The sequence below is a fragment of the Poromitra crassiceps genome, assembly GCF_964638095.1.
Source record: "Poromitra crassiceps genome assembly, chromosome: 25".
Lineage (NCBI taxonomy): Eukaryota > Metazoa > Chordata > Actinopteri > Beryciformes > Melamphaidae > Poromitra > Poromitra crassiceps.
Genome location: NC_139649.1, coordinates 65,061 through 81,243, shown reverse-complemented (window position 1 = coordinate 81,243; position 16,183 = coordinate 65,061). Strand labels below are relative to the sequence as shown.

The window sequence follows — 16,183 nt, the reverse complement described above, 5'->3', positions numbered from 1 at the left end:
AGTATTAGCATCAGTAATGAGTTAGCATTAGCTTTAGCTCCAGTCTCACCATCTCAGAGTGGAAGGCTATCTGCTTGGCCAGGCCCACACTGTCACAGATCTGAAACATAAAGAATATAGATGCATTGTTAGAGAGAGAGACAAGAGAAGAGAGCGACCGACAGACAGACAGACAGACAACCTTTTCTCCGTCGTTGTTGGACTCGAAGATGTAACACACGGCCCGACTGTCACCCCGCCCGCCTGGCGTCTGCAGAACGAAACCAAACAGCCTCTTGTTGTCCTGATGGGATGAACACTGAACTACACTGGACAGAGGAAACTGAGAGAGAGAGAGAGAGAGAGTGAGAGAGAGATGAGTTTGATTTCCAGGCTACCTTAATTGTTGCAACAAATCACAAGAAAAACGTCTTACCCTGAGTCGAGTAACTTGTGTCTGAGGATCAATGAGCCTGAAACAAAATACAGTCACTATTGTTATTGCATGGAATCATTATCTGATCTATTATAATACTAATACTGCAAAAACTGCCACTGTCAGCAGAAAAACTTAAGACAATATACTTGAGACAGTCACAGGTGACCAGTAGGTGGCTCTCGGTCATGCGGAACACGTTGTGGATGGCGCGGGCAGCCAGGATCTGTCTCATGGTCTCAGAGACCACCTCCCCCTCAGTGTGACGCACCTCCATACAGCCCAGGAAGCGCACCACGAACAGCTGCTGCAGGATGGAGTCTGCAGGGACACATGTCGTTAGCTGCTCATTGCTAATCAATCAAATCCATATGGATATATATATATATATTCCCAATCACGACACACTGGTAATAATGATTAATATCTAATTAAAAATGCTTTGAAATGCAAAATAATGGCATTTTAAACATGCGATACAAAGATGCGATTAATCGTGATTAACTATAGTTAATCGCAAGATTAATCGCGATTAATAAAATGAATCGTTTGACAGCCCTAATATATATATATAATAGGGATGTTCATCAATTATCGAAAATCGATAATCGATCGTTAAGGATTGGAATCGATCCTGTGGCATTTGGATCGATTTTTTAATTATTAAAAAAAAAAAAAAAAAAAAAAAAAAAATATTTTTTTATTTTTTTTGGACTAGGTTTGGGTGGAATTCGTTACTCCTCGCCCCACTCCATTGCACAGCCGACTAACGTGAGGTGGAGCTTCATATAGTCTCTAGTTTTCTGGCTGGGCACGGGCCTTTGTGCCAACAAAACTGTTTTAAACATGGGAAATTCACACCGGCATGCGCCGGGGACAGCAGTGTTGGAGAGGAGACACATTGAAATAAAGAGTTCATTGAGGAGAACACGTTGTCTTTCGTATTTTCTGCCATAGGCATTCATTTTGTAAAAAAAAAAAAAAAAAAAAAAAATTGAAAATATTGAAAATATTGAAATTTTTTTAACACCTTAAGTGCCATAGCCGAAATAATTCGTCTTACATAATCCAGCGCTTGAGTGCCAGAGCCGAAATAACTCGTCTTACATGTTTTTTTGACGGTGGGACATCAATCAACCCCTTTTACATCTTCGAGATAACTATTGGAGCAAGAGCATGTGTGTAATCTATTTTACCGACCACTAAGTGGCGACAGAGACAGAGAGAAGCCACAGCCACCCGTGGACCAAAAGCAGCCGCCAAAAGCAGCCGCCTCCCGCGGAAATGGCTTGGCGATTTTACAGTCAGAAGCCCGGAGACACACACACAGAACGGACAGAGATCCCCTCCCCCCAGAGCCGCGGAGCAACGCGCGAACACACACACACACACACACACACACACACACACACACACACACACACACACACACACACACACACACACACACACACACACACACACACACCGCGGGAGCAAGCCATTCAAGGAAATGGCGAGGCGATTTTACAGTAATCCATTTCAGACTCGTCCCCGCACGCAGGCAGGCAGGCACGCAGACAGGCAGGCAGGCAGCAGCAACGCGCTTCTGACACGCCCGCTGTTAGAGCCAGGAGGAAGGAGGAGAAGACACACGGAGGGAGGAGTTTGAATGAGAGGGGTGTTTCCTGTTGTTATGGAGGAAATTACTGTTCAAAACTATTGTTTAGAATGTCTGACGGTCTTACTGATGCCAAAAATGAATGGTTAAAGTGACTGTTTCACAAAAAGCCATTTATCTCTGAATAAATTTCCAGACGCTGAAACCATGCTGTACTCAACGGCTAATATCTACATAACTACTAACTCTGCAAACTAACTCTTTTAGACAGAGAAAGCACACATTCTATTAGTTATTTTTAGATGATTGGTGTTCATGAATTCTTAACAGAAAAGAATCCTCGGCTGTTCTAAAATGAGCCAGAATCGTCAAAAACACCCCTGGCACAACTTACCTACAGGAATGAAAACATGGCTGGCACTCAATGTGTTAAGTATTAATAAAATCGATAATCGATAATTGATCGTTAATTCTCACCGATTATCGATTTTGGAAATTTTTCAAAATGAACATCCCTAATATATAATTATGATTTCAGTAGGTGTGCCTTATAAAAAAGGGTCACACATACTCACTTGCACTATATAACCTGACGAAGGCATATTCTGCAGAAACGCATTGGTATTAAACACAGCAGAGGAGAACTTTTGAGTGTGCGACTTCCTTTCTTTCTATTATACAAACACCGCTCTAATAAATAGTTTTGACTCAATTTGTCTACTGAGTTATCAATATAATGTGATGTCCATATTATTACACTACCTGGGTGGTACACAGCAAGTTGTATTTTTCAGCTCCATTTTAAAATTTTCAGGAAATTATGTAGAGTATTGCAATATATCGCAATATGTATCGTATCGCAACGTATCGTGATACAATCATATCGTGGCCCATGTATCGTGATACATATATCGTGACCCATGTATCGTGATACGTATCATATCGTGACCCATGTATAGTGATACGCATCATATCGTGACCCATGTATCGTGATACGTATCATATCGTGACCCATGTATAGTGATACGCATCATATCGTGACCCATGTATAGTGATACGTATCATATCGTGACCCATGTGGCTGCTAAAAGAAGTCCGATTGTATAGAAGGCAATGGAAAATGACCCTACTTCTCACTTGATTGTGGACCTCAGTAAAACACTTTCCTAATGAGTTGATGGTCTCCATCACTAGTTTCAAGTCTTCTTCAGTACAGCAGGATTAGTAAATGATGGTCCCATTTCGAGCCAAATAGACATTAAAGCAGACTGGGGGCGTGATTGACAGGTCGCCTGTCCAGTGATCGCACTGCTCATCGATCACAGACCAATAGCAGGCGGCGCTGCAGCGCTGCTTGGCACAAGAAGAAGAAGAAGAGGAAGGAAAAAAACAAGATGGCGACGATCAAAATGGCAAACTGGAGGCTTCAAAACGGGAGTCCACAAACCAATAGGTGAGGTCACGGGTGGCTATCGTCTATGGCTAAAATGCATCTTCTCAAATCGCTTTACAAAATGAAAAATAAATTTGTCCCAACATATTACAATTTTATGAAAATTTAGGAAAAATATGAATTCAAATTCTAGATAAAGATAGAGAGATAGATATATTTGTTCAAGTTATTACATTTTTATAAAACTGCAAATAATTATTTGCAGAAGTTCTTAAAATTATATATATTTTTTTAATAAAAATCCATTTGTTCAGAGAGCAGTACCTTCACTGTCTTCTGATGCAGTGTCTCCTGACTCTCCAAACGGGTTACTCCTCCTGACACACACACACACACACACACACACACACACACACACACACACACACACACACACACACACACAATCAGAGAGAAGAAAAGTATGCTCATGTGTTTGGGAGCTATTTCTGACGGATTCTACGAGATTGATGGGGCTGGGGAAGTGTTTGTCTGCAGCACACAGTCCATAGGGGTTGAACATGCAGAGAAGGCAACATTTACACTCGATACACTGCACGGGGCGGGTATCCTGCAGATTCCCACTAGTTACCGTAGTTATAATAAACGATTAAAAGTCCTTCAGAGTGGATAAAGAAGGATAAAGAAATTTTAAAATCTTAAAGAATATAGGATAAAGATGTTTACAACATTTTTGGAACACGTTTTTATCCCTGAGTGGAGCATACATCAATAATAACAGGTCCTGTACACCAGTACCCTGTACTACGAAGCTATCTTAACAGACCCGCGATCTGTCACTTTGATCTGGTTTGACTGAACAGGATCAAAGCTATCTAGTTTAAGGATACTACGACGCTGGTTTTCTACTCGATAACTGAAGCTGGGATCTGCCTGTGCACGCGCACGTTTTTCGCTCGTGCACAGGCGCGCGTCCACGCGAAAGAGGTGCGCTAGCCAATCACATTATGAACAGCTGAGTTGATCCACGCCCACACCCATTTCCTCATTCAATGAAAGCGCAGTGGGATCAGAGATTTTTGCGGATATTTAATGTAGCCTATGGCAGAATGAAAATCCGCGTTGGATATAGTCTGCGGAAGGACTGTCTAAAGCTGCCGCTTGTATTCACATCAGTCATTTGATTTACTTTGATCAGCGATTTCTGTCTCCTACAGCAGCTTTGTGAGAGTGTAAATGTACATTAAATGTGTAATCTCAGTCTATAAATTTCCACAATCTGTAAGCAGGGGTGAAAGTGGTTTGAATTTCTTACAGGAACTATACTACCCCAACCTTCATCGTTTCATATTGTCATCCTCCCGCCCCCAGCTTCATGCATCCCTGAACACACACATCAATTTTTTGAATGCCTGTAGCCTATGGTGTAGAAATTAGAAACACTTGACAATATGTAGGCTATAGTGAATTATTTAGGCCTGTTTAAACATTACAACAACAGACTATCCTATGTGGACTATCATGTGTGATTTCAACTCTCCTTTTTGACCAAAACATTTACCACACATTGAACAATTAAATTGTTTCTCTCCTGTGTCAACTATTATGAATAACCGCGGTAGGCTACATTGTATGCTTTGGTGCGATGTAGGATTTTGTCTTTCAATAATAATATCCTCATTGCAGCCTTGCTGTAGTTGTTGGTGTTGTTGCGGTTATTTGACTTTCTGACCACCGCCTCAGTGCTTATTATGAGGCCAGAATAACAGATGCCATTGGGAAGGCTAACCATTTACTTTTGGCTTTATTGATTGTGTATGATTCAACTTTGTATCTATGATTTTATATTATTGCATGTTTTTGTAGATTGTTGGGACTTCACTGGCCTGGAACAAACTGCTGGACTGGGGGGAATGAATAGCTGTGCCAAAAAAAGAAGAAGCTAGGCCTATGTGCTGTAGCCTATTGTATTTTTAATTTTATATTTTTTTATATTTTTCATTTGCAAGTTCAACTGTCAGCTGAGCTCTGTTATTGAAGCTTTGGCTAAAGCCCTGAATTTTACAATGATGTTTTGAAATAAATATGTTTAAAAATCATTTGTGTGTTAAAAGCTTGTGCTACGTTTTCATTAGCGTTAATATATTACAGTAATTTATTTTCAATGTCCGCGCAAGAGCAATTTGGTTAGGCCTAGTAAAATCGCTGGGCTGGGCGCAGTGTTTGTGGTGTGGGAAATGTGTTAAAAGCTTGTATTACGTTTTCAATAGCGTTAATACACTAAGGAAGGTATGTGACCATCATTCATTTTAATGTCCGCTCTCAAGAGCAATTCAGTTGGTTCATGAAATCGCTGGGCTGCGTGCTGTGCAGTGGTTGTGGTGTGGGAGATTCGAGCTGTCAAAAGAGGACAAAAGACTTGCTCCTGGCCAATCCCGGCGCTTGACTGCTGCGTAGGCGGGCACAGGGCGTGGTTTTGGCTTAACCTATGTGGGTTTTGAAATAACGCAGTATGGACAGACAGCCGAGCAGCAGCGCAATCGGATTTTGATTGACAACAGCTGCGTGTCTTCCAGGAACGCCGTTCAGGCACAGAATTTATGTGGGCCGGACGGTTCCAGCCCACTTTCACCAGTGGGAACTACACTCGCGCAATCCTGGTGGAACTGTTTTTGTTTGCGGAGCGGAGGCAAGCCGCAAGCGAGACTAGACTTGACACAGCCCAGTGCAGGCAGCAGCAGCGGCATTCAGGAGCTACATGCTGGAAGCGCAAATCAGCCTACACACACAGCACGGATTAAAAACCACTGACAGCCAGGTCTAAAACAGTTCTAACAACAATTTAGAAGCAATTTATGAGAGAGACTGTTGTTTATTAGTAATGACATAACGTCAGCCATGCATTTCCTTGTTGGAAATTATGGATCGACTGCACTCTGCAACAATCGGATTTTGATTGACAGGCAGCTGGATGTCTTCCCCCAACGGCGTTCAGGCACCGAAAGTCTTACCGGAACTGCGCACCGGACGGTTCCGGCCCACTTTCACCAGTGTCTGTAAGCCTATTTAGACCATAGATTTAGAAAGCATGCTCAATGAATAATTATCTCTATCACTCATTATGTGTGTGTGGTTGCACTGATCGAATAATTCATATATAGGCTATAATAATGATATCCTAATATAAAAGAGAAAACTGCTGGACTGAATTGAGACGATGCAGGCATACTTTTCATTGATAAAAACTAGCCTATTTTTGCTCATATATTGGCATACAGCCTACAGAACACAGTTCCAGCTGAAACATGCAAGAAGCCTGCATATTTAGTATTGGGGCTATCCCATATTTATCCCATATCTATATTACCGTAAATTCCGGACTTTTTCCCGTTTTTTGGCCCCTGCGGCTTATATAACGGTGCGTCTTATCTATGGATTTTTTCAGAAAAAAAAAAAAAAATACAAATAAAATCTCTCTTTTTTAGCACTCTTTCTAACTATAAATCCACTTCTGTTTTAATTTCCTCTCTTGCCCTCTTTTCACCACACCGCGGACACTGTGTGCACTGTAAAAATAAACAACGGTGGTGTTGTGTTATGTTGTTTTGTTGAAATGTTACGGTAATACGGTAAATGGGAGCTTCCTCAAACAGCCATCTCTTTCCCGACAATCCCCTCTGTGCGTGACCACTTACATATGGTAATTACGGTAAGCAAACGGCCACTCGGCCATCAACTCCCTCCCCCGACTACCAGGAGAAAATCACAAACTTCGGCGAATTCACACAAAGGAAGATCAAGGAATATTCCATCGAACCGGAGCAGATCATAAATATGGATGAAGTGCCTTTGACGTTCGACCTGCCACTCACTCGGACTGTTAACAAGAAGCGCCCTGGAGGATTCTTTCACCAAAAAAAAGCTTTGCTCGTTCTCGACAGCATGAGAACGAGCAGTAGAAGCAACACTCTCACTTACCATGGGGAAGGTACGCAGAAATTCACACGACGCAGCTTTCAAGTTGAAAGCAGTCAATCTCGCATTAAAAGAGGGAAACAGAGCAGCCGCGCGTAACCTGGGCATCGATGAGTCAATGGTGAGGCGTTGGACGGTGCAGCAGGAGGAACTGTCTCAGCACGGAATATTATAGGAGTGTGAAAACATCCACAATCACCAACGGGTTCCAAAACGCTGGACTGCTGCGGGATGAAGAGGATGACGCCGCCACAGCTGGCGCTGAGGGCCGTCAGAGGCTTCAGAGGCTGTTCGATGCCGACAGTGATGAAGAGGAGTTCGTTGGTTTTGAGTGACAATGAAGGAGAGAGGAGAGTGGTTGACGAAGCCACCCTGAACCTGTTCGTTTCCGACACTGAAGATGAGGACTTTGGTGGTTTCAGTACGCAGGAAGAAGAGGAAGACGAGGATTAGTGACTTGACTTCTCTGGTTACAGGTTTGCTGCACATATAGCCTATTGTTGTGTGATTTTGTCTGGGGATTAGTGACCTGACTTTTGTTTTGTTTTGTTGAAATGTTAATAAATGGGAGCTTCCCCAAACAGCCATCGCTTTCCCGACATTCCTCTCTGTGCACGAACCCTTTCATATGGTAATTAAACATCAAAACACCCGCGGCTTATAGACCGGTGCGGCTTATAGAAGAAAAAAATAGTCAATTTTGGTCCCGCGGCTTATAGACCGGTGCGTCTTATAGTCCGGAATTTACGGTATATGTATAGGCTTTTCTGGCATGTAGGAGAATATCACCCTCACTCGTTTATGATATGCGGTGATTAATAGTGATCATATTTCTCCACGCATCGTTGAGCTGTTAAGACATGAAGTGGTAAGTAGGCTTAATTTAATTATGTAACCTACAGAGCCACGAATGTTTTTCTTGTTCTATTCTCAGTTGACTGCAATCTATTTTTCATATGGCGATGTTATATGAATGGTGAGTGACTCCAGAGAGCCGATTATATGGGTCTGTCATGGATTTTGATCTTATCCTCTGAAGCTAACCTGGTCGGGACCAGGTTAGCTTTGCAGCATGAGTTGCCATGGTGATTAGAAGTTAACTTGCTTTGTAGTACGGCTAAACCAGGGTTAAACCTGAAGTTACCTCGCTAAACCACTAATCTTGCTTTGTAGTACAGGCTACAGGGGCTCCCAACCTTTTTTGTGCCAACGACCGGTAGATACATGGAAAAAAAGTTGCAGACCGGTTGTCAATTTTAATGGTTTTAGTTTTAGTTACATATATATTTACGCACCAGGTGGCGACAAAGGGTAAATAACAGCCTTTTGTGTTGTACTGTATGTAGCCTACAGTATTTATGTTTTTGTTTCAACTACAAACATAAATAAATGTCAACTTGAAACTATGTTTCAACTACCACACACAGCCTATAATATTATAGCCTATGTTTATAAACCCCCCCCTCTCTCTTTTTTTGGGGACCGGGCTCGCGGCCCGGTACCGGTCCGTGGCCCGGTGATTGGGGACCACTGCTGTACACTACTAGACCTCTTCTTCACACACAAACACATTCTCTCTCTCTCTCACACACACAGACCCTACCTCCCGCTGTGTGTGGTCTTGCTCTGTCCCGCGTTCTCCTCGCTGACGGGGGAAATTATGTCGAACTGGATGGGCGTGTCCGGGTCGACCAGGGCGTCCAATGAGAGTGCAGAGAGGGCGGGCGACGACTCTGAGCCCGCCGAGCTGATGCTGCTTGTTCGCCCCGCACGCCCCTTACTGGAGTGCAGAGAGAGAGACAGACAGAGAGAGAGAGAGAGATATGATGGATGGTTTAGCAACTAACTTACATTTCTGAACTTGAGCACAAAATTAAGTCATTTGCCAAAAAATATTTGGCAAACAGTGTGGCTAATCAAAATGGTCAGGTCACATGACTCATGACCTGAAACATGAAATATCTTAAAAACGACAAAATATATTGGAGGGGGGGGGGGCTTCAAGGCCCTGTCTCGCCCACACACACACACACACACACACACACACACACACACACACACACACACACACACACAAACAAACAAACATAAACACACACACACACACACACACACACACACACACACACTTACCCACTGGGTCTCATGCTCTCATGTCTCTGCTGGAAGGACGGTGATGGCGTCACGGCATCCAGAGCTGATTGGTTCACTCTGGCTGCCAGTTCCTGCCAATGAGAAAACAGCAGAGTCAGACCGGCGACGCCCCCTTAACCAGGGTTAGAGAGGGCGAGAGAGACTCTCTCTCTCTCACACACACACACACACACACACACACACACACACACACAGCAGCCCATTTTCACACCCCACACAGCAGAGGTGTGAAATGCAGCCATACTGTCATTCGCAACAAGATAATACGGTACTATACTTTGTTCTTTTGGAAAACTGAAAACATGTTTCTTATTTATCTCGTCAACACAAATAATACTAATTCCATTGGAAAAAGTCATTATTTGTGATGAAAATAATGGTTGTTGTACATGTCAGACCCCCACAGGTGTGTGTTTTCACGGGGTCTCAGACTCTCCTTATGGGAGCTCAGCCCCCATTGGCTCCCCACATAACTCCAACCCTGCTAACGGCCTTGGTTTTGATGCTGACACACCACAGAGAAGTTTGTCCACTGACCTCTGCGTTCTCACTCAGGTAGATCCTCTTGGAGATGTTGTTGATGGTGGCGATCCACTGTGGAGACAGAGAGACAGATGATATGAGACGAAGAGCATGACAGACAGATGATATCAGACAGACAGATGATATGAGAGACAGACAGGTTTACCTCCTCACAGTCCCTCCTGCTCTCTGCCTGCAGTGTGGCCACCCTGCCAAACACAAAACAGCACCTTCACACACACATTTACATTCCATTTGTTTTTACTGACTTATTGTTTGATTCATGAGGAGTACTGATCAAACTTGATCAATATTCTTTTTATGACTATTTCAATGCTTTTGAGAGATATATGTTATTTGTAACATGGTTATATTGAAATAGTGTTTTGAAGTAAAAGTCCCAGTAAAAAAAGTCAAAATGTCAACAGTAAACATGGGCAAAGCATGGAGACTCCCTGAGTATATCTTTATCAATTGCATCCTAAATGTATGTTTGTGTGTTTTCATCACATTGACAGATACAGTCAGTGAATAGGGGAACACATTCAGTTACATCATGATTCATGTCATTTTTGAAGCGTAAATGTACAGATGTGTGTTTGGTGTGCCATGGCTGTCTGAGATGTTTGGAGATGTTTGGTCAGATTCCACATGTTTCATCCTTGTTTGTCTATGTTTAGCCCATGGCACCCCAATCAAACATCAGCCAACAATGTTTGATTGTGTGCCATGGGCTTTAGGGCTAGGGGCCAAACAGACTAACTCAGTAACTGCCTGTCTGTCTGTCTGATGACACTGGTGTTTAGGGCTAGGGACCAAACAGACTAACTCAGTAACTGTCTGTCTGTCTGTCTGATGACACTGGTGTTTAGGGCTAGGGACCAAACAGACTAACTCAGTAACTGTCTGTCTGTCTGATGACACTGGTGTTTAGGGCTAGGGGCCAAACAGACTAACTCAGTAACTGTCTGTCTGTCTGTCTGATGACACTGGTGTTTAGGGCTAGGGACCAAACAGACTAACTCAGTAACTGCCTGTCTGTCTGATGACACTGGTGTTTAGGGCTAGGGACCAAACAGACTAACTCAGTAACTGCCTGTCTGTCTGATGACACTGGTGTTTAGGGCTAGGGACCAAACAGACTAACTCAGTAACTGCCTGTCTGTCTGATGACACTGGTGTTTAGGGCTAGGGGCCAAACAGACTAACTCAGTAACTGCCTGTCTGTCTGATGACACTGGTGTTTAGGGCTAGGGGCCGTCTCACTTCTTGCCATCGAAGGAGGTGACCTGGAAGCAGAAGCGGCGGTCGTCACAGTCGACGGCCATGACAGAGGCGTTGTCTATGTCCATGAGCAGGCCCCCCGCCACCTGGCCCCGCCCCTGACACAGCAGGTTACCACCCTGCGTGAAGAAGTACTGCCGTTCCCACGACGACGACAAAACACCTGTCTTACTGAACACACACAGACAGGTACACAGACAGACAGTTAGAGACAGACAACACACCTGTCTTACTGAACACACACAGACAGGTACTAGGAGTTGCATGACTCCAGATTTTTTCAAGTCGACCTTTCTACCAATAAAGTTGAGTCGATGTCGACTAGTCATCAAAAATAAATAAATATTAGTCTTGGTCACTGAGATGCGCAGCCTGCGACGCAGGAGGAATCTAAACACAATCATATATGATTCAAATCATCAGAATCATTTGGACTTCCGGTCAGAATTTTTCAAAACAAATGCTTTCATTCAAACTCAATAAAATATTCTACACAAATTGAAACATTGAAAGTGATGTTTCACTTTCAATGTTTCAGGAAATAACCCACCGTCTACTTTGTATATGTTCTGCTGGTCTATTTTCATTCAAACATTAAACTAGAGGTTCCTTAGTGTTGTTTTGTTCATGTTGGGTCTACCTGAATTTTTATTGTAAAAACCAAACTTTATAGCACTTTTATTTTGAAGGCAACATGACTAAACCGGAAGTGTAGCTGCTGCTAGCTGCTGATCGAACATGCCAAGTGATTCATATCATAATTCAAGGTTCATGTTAACGATCATTTTTGCATCAGTTTGGTGTTTCTTCTGGAGTGTGTGATTACACAGAGCCTTGACGGCCGGGGGGTCATGTCAGTCAATTAGACTAAAACACAGACTTTGCTTATCCCATGTGAATGGGACTTATGAAGAAAGAAAGTATTTTCCTGACAGAGGTGTGTGTGTCTGTGTGTGTGTGTGTGTGTGTGCGTGTTGTGTTACCTGCGTGTGTACAGGTAGCCCTGCTTCCTGGTCAGGCTACGGCAGACAGGGGAGTGGGCGGGGTCAGAGTCACATGGTGTGTACAGTGGGTCACATGACTCCTCCATCTGCTGGATGGTCTGCTGCATCTGGCCCACGTCCGCCTCCATCTCCCGACGCACGCTGTGCACGCACGCACAATTCTTACATAGAGCATAGGGCCTTTCATATGATAGCTTCACTATGTGTGTGTGTGTTCTTACTTCTGGACGCTGGTTCCTATGGTTCCCAGGAAGTCCTCCCACTGCTGGGTGAGATTCTCTGAACCCAGTTTAAAGAAACTGATCTGCGCGAGGCCACACACACACACACACACACACACACACACACACACACACACACACACACACACACACACACACACACACACACACACACAAAATGGGTCTTACAGAGAGCAGCTATCTCTTAGGGTGCTAAGGCCCAATTCATGGTCACTCTAGTGAGCCGGGCGCGAGGGATCGTGAGCCAAATATGACGTCATGGCGCCTGGCGCGTCAGGGGAGGAGCCACTAGCGCGTGCCTGATGATTTTTCTAGCAGCACGTAGATCCCAGGGCTGCACTTTGCAATACTGACCGTTATCCGCCGACCTGCCACTCTTATCATCCTGTGTGTACGACACAATGTGGTCGTCAACTAGGCACTTTTCTGACTGACTCATTATCTGACTGCATTAATAGTGTTTATGTCCTTTGTATGTTTGTATTTGTGTGGACTTAAAGTCTAAATGAACCCAACGGCGCCCAAGTGGCGCATGCGTCGGAGTCTATTTCAGACTGAAAACATAACTTGTCTGAGATGACAGGTTGAGAGGCGGGTCATAGTAGCATGTCGTTGATTTTATTTGACAATTCTGGGGACTGGATTGGGCTTTGGCCAATCCTGGCGTGTTCCGCCTCCAAATCGAGTGGGATTCAGCGTGTTGTGGCGCTGTCCTCGGGAAGAGCCTGGTGACGCGAGGTTAGTGGCTGAGTGGAGCTGAGCGAGCTGCAGGCAGCCAGCTGCCTTCGTGTTGCCGAGTGGAGAGTGCAGCACGTCGGCCTGGAATCCCCGAGGTGCGACCCCTGACAACCAGGCTCTCGAGGCACACGCCAGTTACGCTATTGCAGTAAATACAATATTCCTGGAATGCGAGTTTAAGAGCCAGTTACATTTCTTTGCATTCTTAGACATTACCGTGCTTTATTCTGTATGTTACATACAATTGGCGAAGTTAGTAGTTAGTTTATGGGCTAGAAATTCTGCCAGATTACAGTCACTAGGCGCCATTTTCTCATTCTTTTGGAAGAGAAAATTCTCCTGAAATGAATATTTGATTGACAGCTGCCGTGTCGTGATATGATTGGTTGAAATGGGGTAGACATTTGATAGTACTATGTGACGTCAGCAAACTGTAGATTACTGTTATGAGTGAAATCTTGAAAAATTATGTGAAAAAGTGTGAAAAACTAAAGAAATTCGATTTTTGTGATTTTTTTGGCATACATTATTAAATAGGTGCACTGCATACCCAGGTATTTGAACTAAAATTAAAGAAGTCATTTTTGGGTTCAGCTCGACTTTAAATAAATCTTTCAAATATATATGTGTGTGTGTGTGTGTGTGTGTGTGTGTGTGTGTGTGCGCGTGCGCGTTGCGTGTGTGTGTGTGTGCACCTGGGCCTGCATGTATCCCAGCAGTGGCTCCAGCAGGGCGGTCTTCTTCTTGTACTGCAGAGTGTTGAGTGAGCAGAAGTAATGCATCATGGTCTGATGCTGCTTCTTACGGGAGGTGTAGACATCCTCCACCACCTCCACACGCACCTGACACACACACACAACACACACACGCACCACACACACACACACACACACAAAATGTTGCTAAATTTCAGTAAGCTACTTAAACTCAAGCGGCATCCCGTGTCTTGGAAAAATGAAGCCAAAGCAGTTCCTCAAATGGCCACTTGAGGCTGCCTGCAAAAGGGAGTAATTCCCCATAGACCCGCATGTTAAAATGCCAGAGTTTTACAGCAGAAAGAAACATGTTACAGCCTGGTTCAAAACATGGTTTTGGTCTCTATGGCTTGAGACCAAAAAGCATGAGAATCACTGGTCTAAATAAATGAGTGGATGGAGAGTTTGTGATGTGAGAAACCGAAGGTGAAGATCGTTCCTGCAACTTGGATGCTCACCTTGTCATTGTCCCTCCTCTTAGACAGACGGCTGTATCTGTTAATGGCCATGTCATGATCTACAGACACACAGACACAGACAGACAGACAGACAGACAACACATTTATCTTTTTCACCATTTATTTGTCACCAGTAAAAAGGGGTTAAAGTCGAGTGTAAAATATAAAGCAGTAACTTCAAAAAGACAACAATAAAAACCATTAAATGAAGGGAAAAACAAGGTGAAACACCCATTTAAAGACCCCCTCCAGTGTATCTTGTCATTTGGAAGAGATTTCATGTGTTGGTGATTAGCCACACTGTTCACCACTATTTTGTTTTTGACACAAAAAAAAGTTGCTCAAAGTTAAAAAAAAGAAAAGCTGTTGCTCAAAACAGGTGATGACGTCAGACAGAATAATGGTCTGACATCTGATAGACAGTAAATAGCTAGCGTTAGCTAGCTGTTAGCTACGTTAGTTAGATGGGCGTAAAACGCCACTGAATGACCAATTTGATACAACTGTTAACCTCCATCATATGCACCTTCAAGTAAAGTGTTATATAATAATGTATAAACATGTGTACAGAGTGTTACATGAAAGACTCACCATCACTGGATATCTGGAAGACTTCCTTCAGAGTCAGGATCTCTGGAGAGAGTGAGAGAGAGAGAGAGAGAGAGAGAGAGAGAGAAAAGGAGAGCCTCATAAAAGGTGGGATAAAGATCCACCATTGTGATGTTTGATTGCTTTGTATGATTGACAGCCCAGTGTCACTGTATGTCTGTGTCAGTGTGTGTATGTGTGTCTGTGTCAGTGTGTGTATGTGTGTCTGTGTCAGTGTGTGTGTGTGTGTGTGTGTGTCTGTGTGTCTGTGTGTCTGTGTGTCTGTGTGTCTCTGTGTGTGTGTGTCCTACCCTTCAGGTCTCTCTCTTTAAACTGAGTGATGGGAAACATCATGGCATCTGCAAGCTGGGTGGACAAGACAGCATGACAGGAACTCAACTATAGACAGACAGACAGACAGACAGACAGACAGACAGACAGACAGACAGACAGACAGACAGACAGACAGACAGACAGGAGAGAGAGAGTTAGGTTGAAATAAGACACAGAATCGCATTTATTACACAGAGAACAAAGGACAAAATCAAATATCACGATATTTTTGACCAAATACCTCAATGTTGATATTGCGACAATATTGTAGGGATGACGATTGGTGCTTTCACAAAATATAATTTATTTACACAATGAGGTTTTTGATGATGAATAATCAGTAATGTGGACATAAAGACTAAGTGGGTAAAGGCAAATAATAGAACAGCTAGAACAGTCTGGTAAGTTCAGAAAATGACATCACTTTATTGTAACGCAGCCTTTAAAAGCAGGAAAAGACAAACTTAGGCCATATCACCATGTTACCACAAAATCTAAGATGACATCTAGCCTCATATCACAATATTGATAGAATATAGATATATTGCCCAAAGCTAGCAGGAAGGAAGGAGTCTCAAACCTGGGTCAAATGCTAGTTGGAGATCATTCTTAGGGTTTGTTTTAATGTACATGGGAGTGCCAGATGGGCGGGGTTTACTACATCAGGACAGTTCAGATAGGGTCGGGTTAGCTGTCAATCACAGATAAGAACAGTGCGATAA

At 43.4% G+C, this 16,183-nt stretch overlaps 1 protein-coding gene across 1 annotated transcript in view; it reads right to left on the bottom strand.

The window, feature by feature from the left end:
* appl1 (adaptor protein, phosphotyrosine interaction, PH domain and leucine zipper containing 1) overlaps positions 1-16,183 on the bottom strand; it is a 30,392-nt gene that overhangs the window by 10,430 nt on the left and 3,779 nt on the right. The window contains exons 5-20 of the mRNA XM_083660900.1: positions 15,440-15,527; positions 15,132-15,173; positions 14,541-14,599; positions 14,023-14,169; positions 12,569-12,651; positions 12,327-12,488; positions 11,326-11,514; positions 10,226-10,268; positions 10,075-10,131; positions 9,517-9,608; positions 8,987-9,163; positions 3,733-3,785; positions 565-736; positions 416-452; positions 182-322; positions 50-100 (exon numbers count right to left, since the gene is read on the bottom strand). Of these exons, the coding sequence (XP_083517026.1) occupies positions 50-100; positions 182-322; positions 416-452; positions 565-736; positions 3,733-3,785; positions 8,987-9,163; positions 9,517-9,608; positions 10,075-10,131; positions 10,226-10,268; positions 11,326-11,514; positions 12,327-12,488; positions 12,569-12,651; positions 14,023-14,169; positions 14,541-14,599; positions 15,132-15,173; positions 15,440-15,527 (1,593 nt within the window). The remainder of the gene's footprint in view (positions 1-49; positions 101-181; positions 323-415; positions 453-564; positions 737-3,732; positions 3,786-8,986; positions 9,164-9,516; positions 9,609-10,074; positions 10,132-10,225; positions 10,269-11,325; positions 11,515-12,326; positions 12,489-12,568; positions 12,652-14,022; positions 14,170-14,540; positions 14,600-15,131; positions 15,174-15,439; positions 15,528-16,183) is intronic.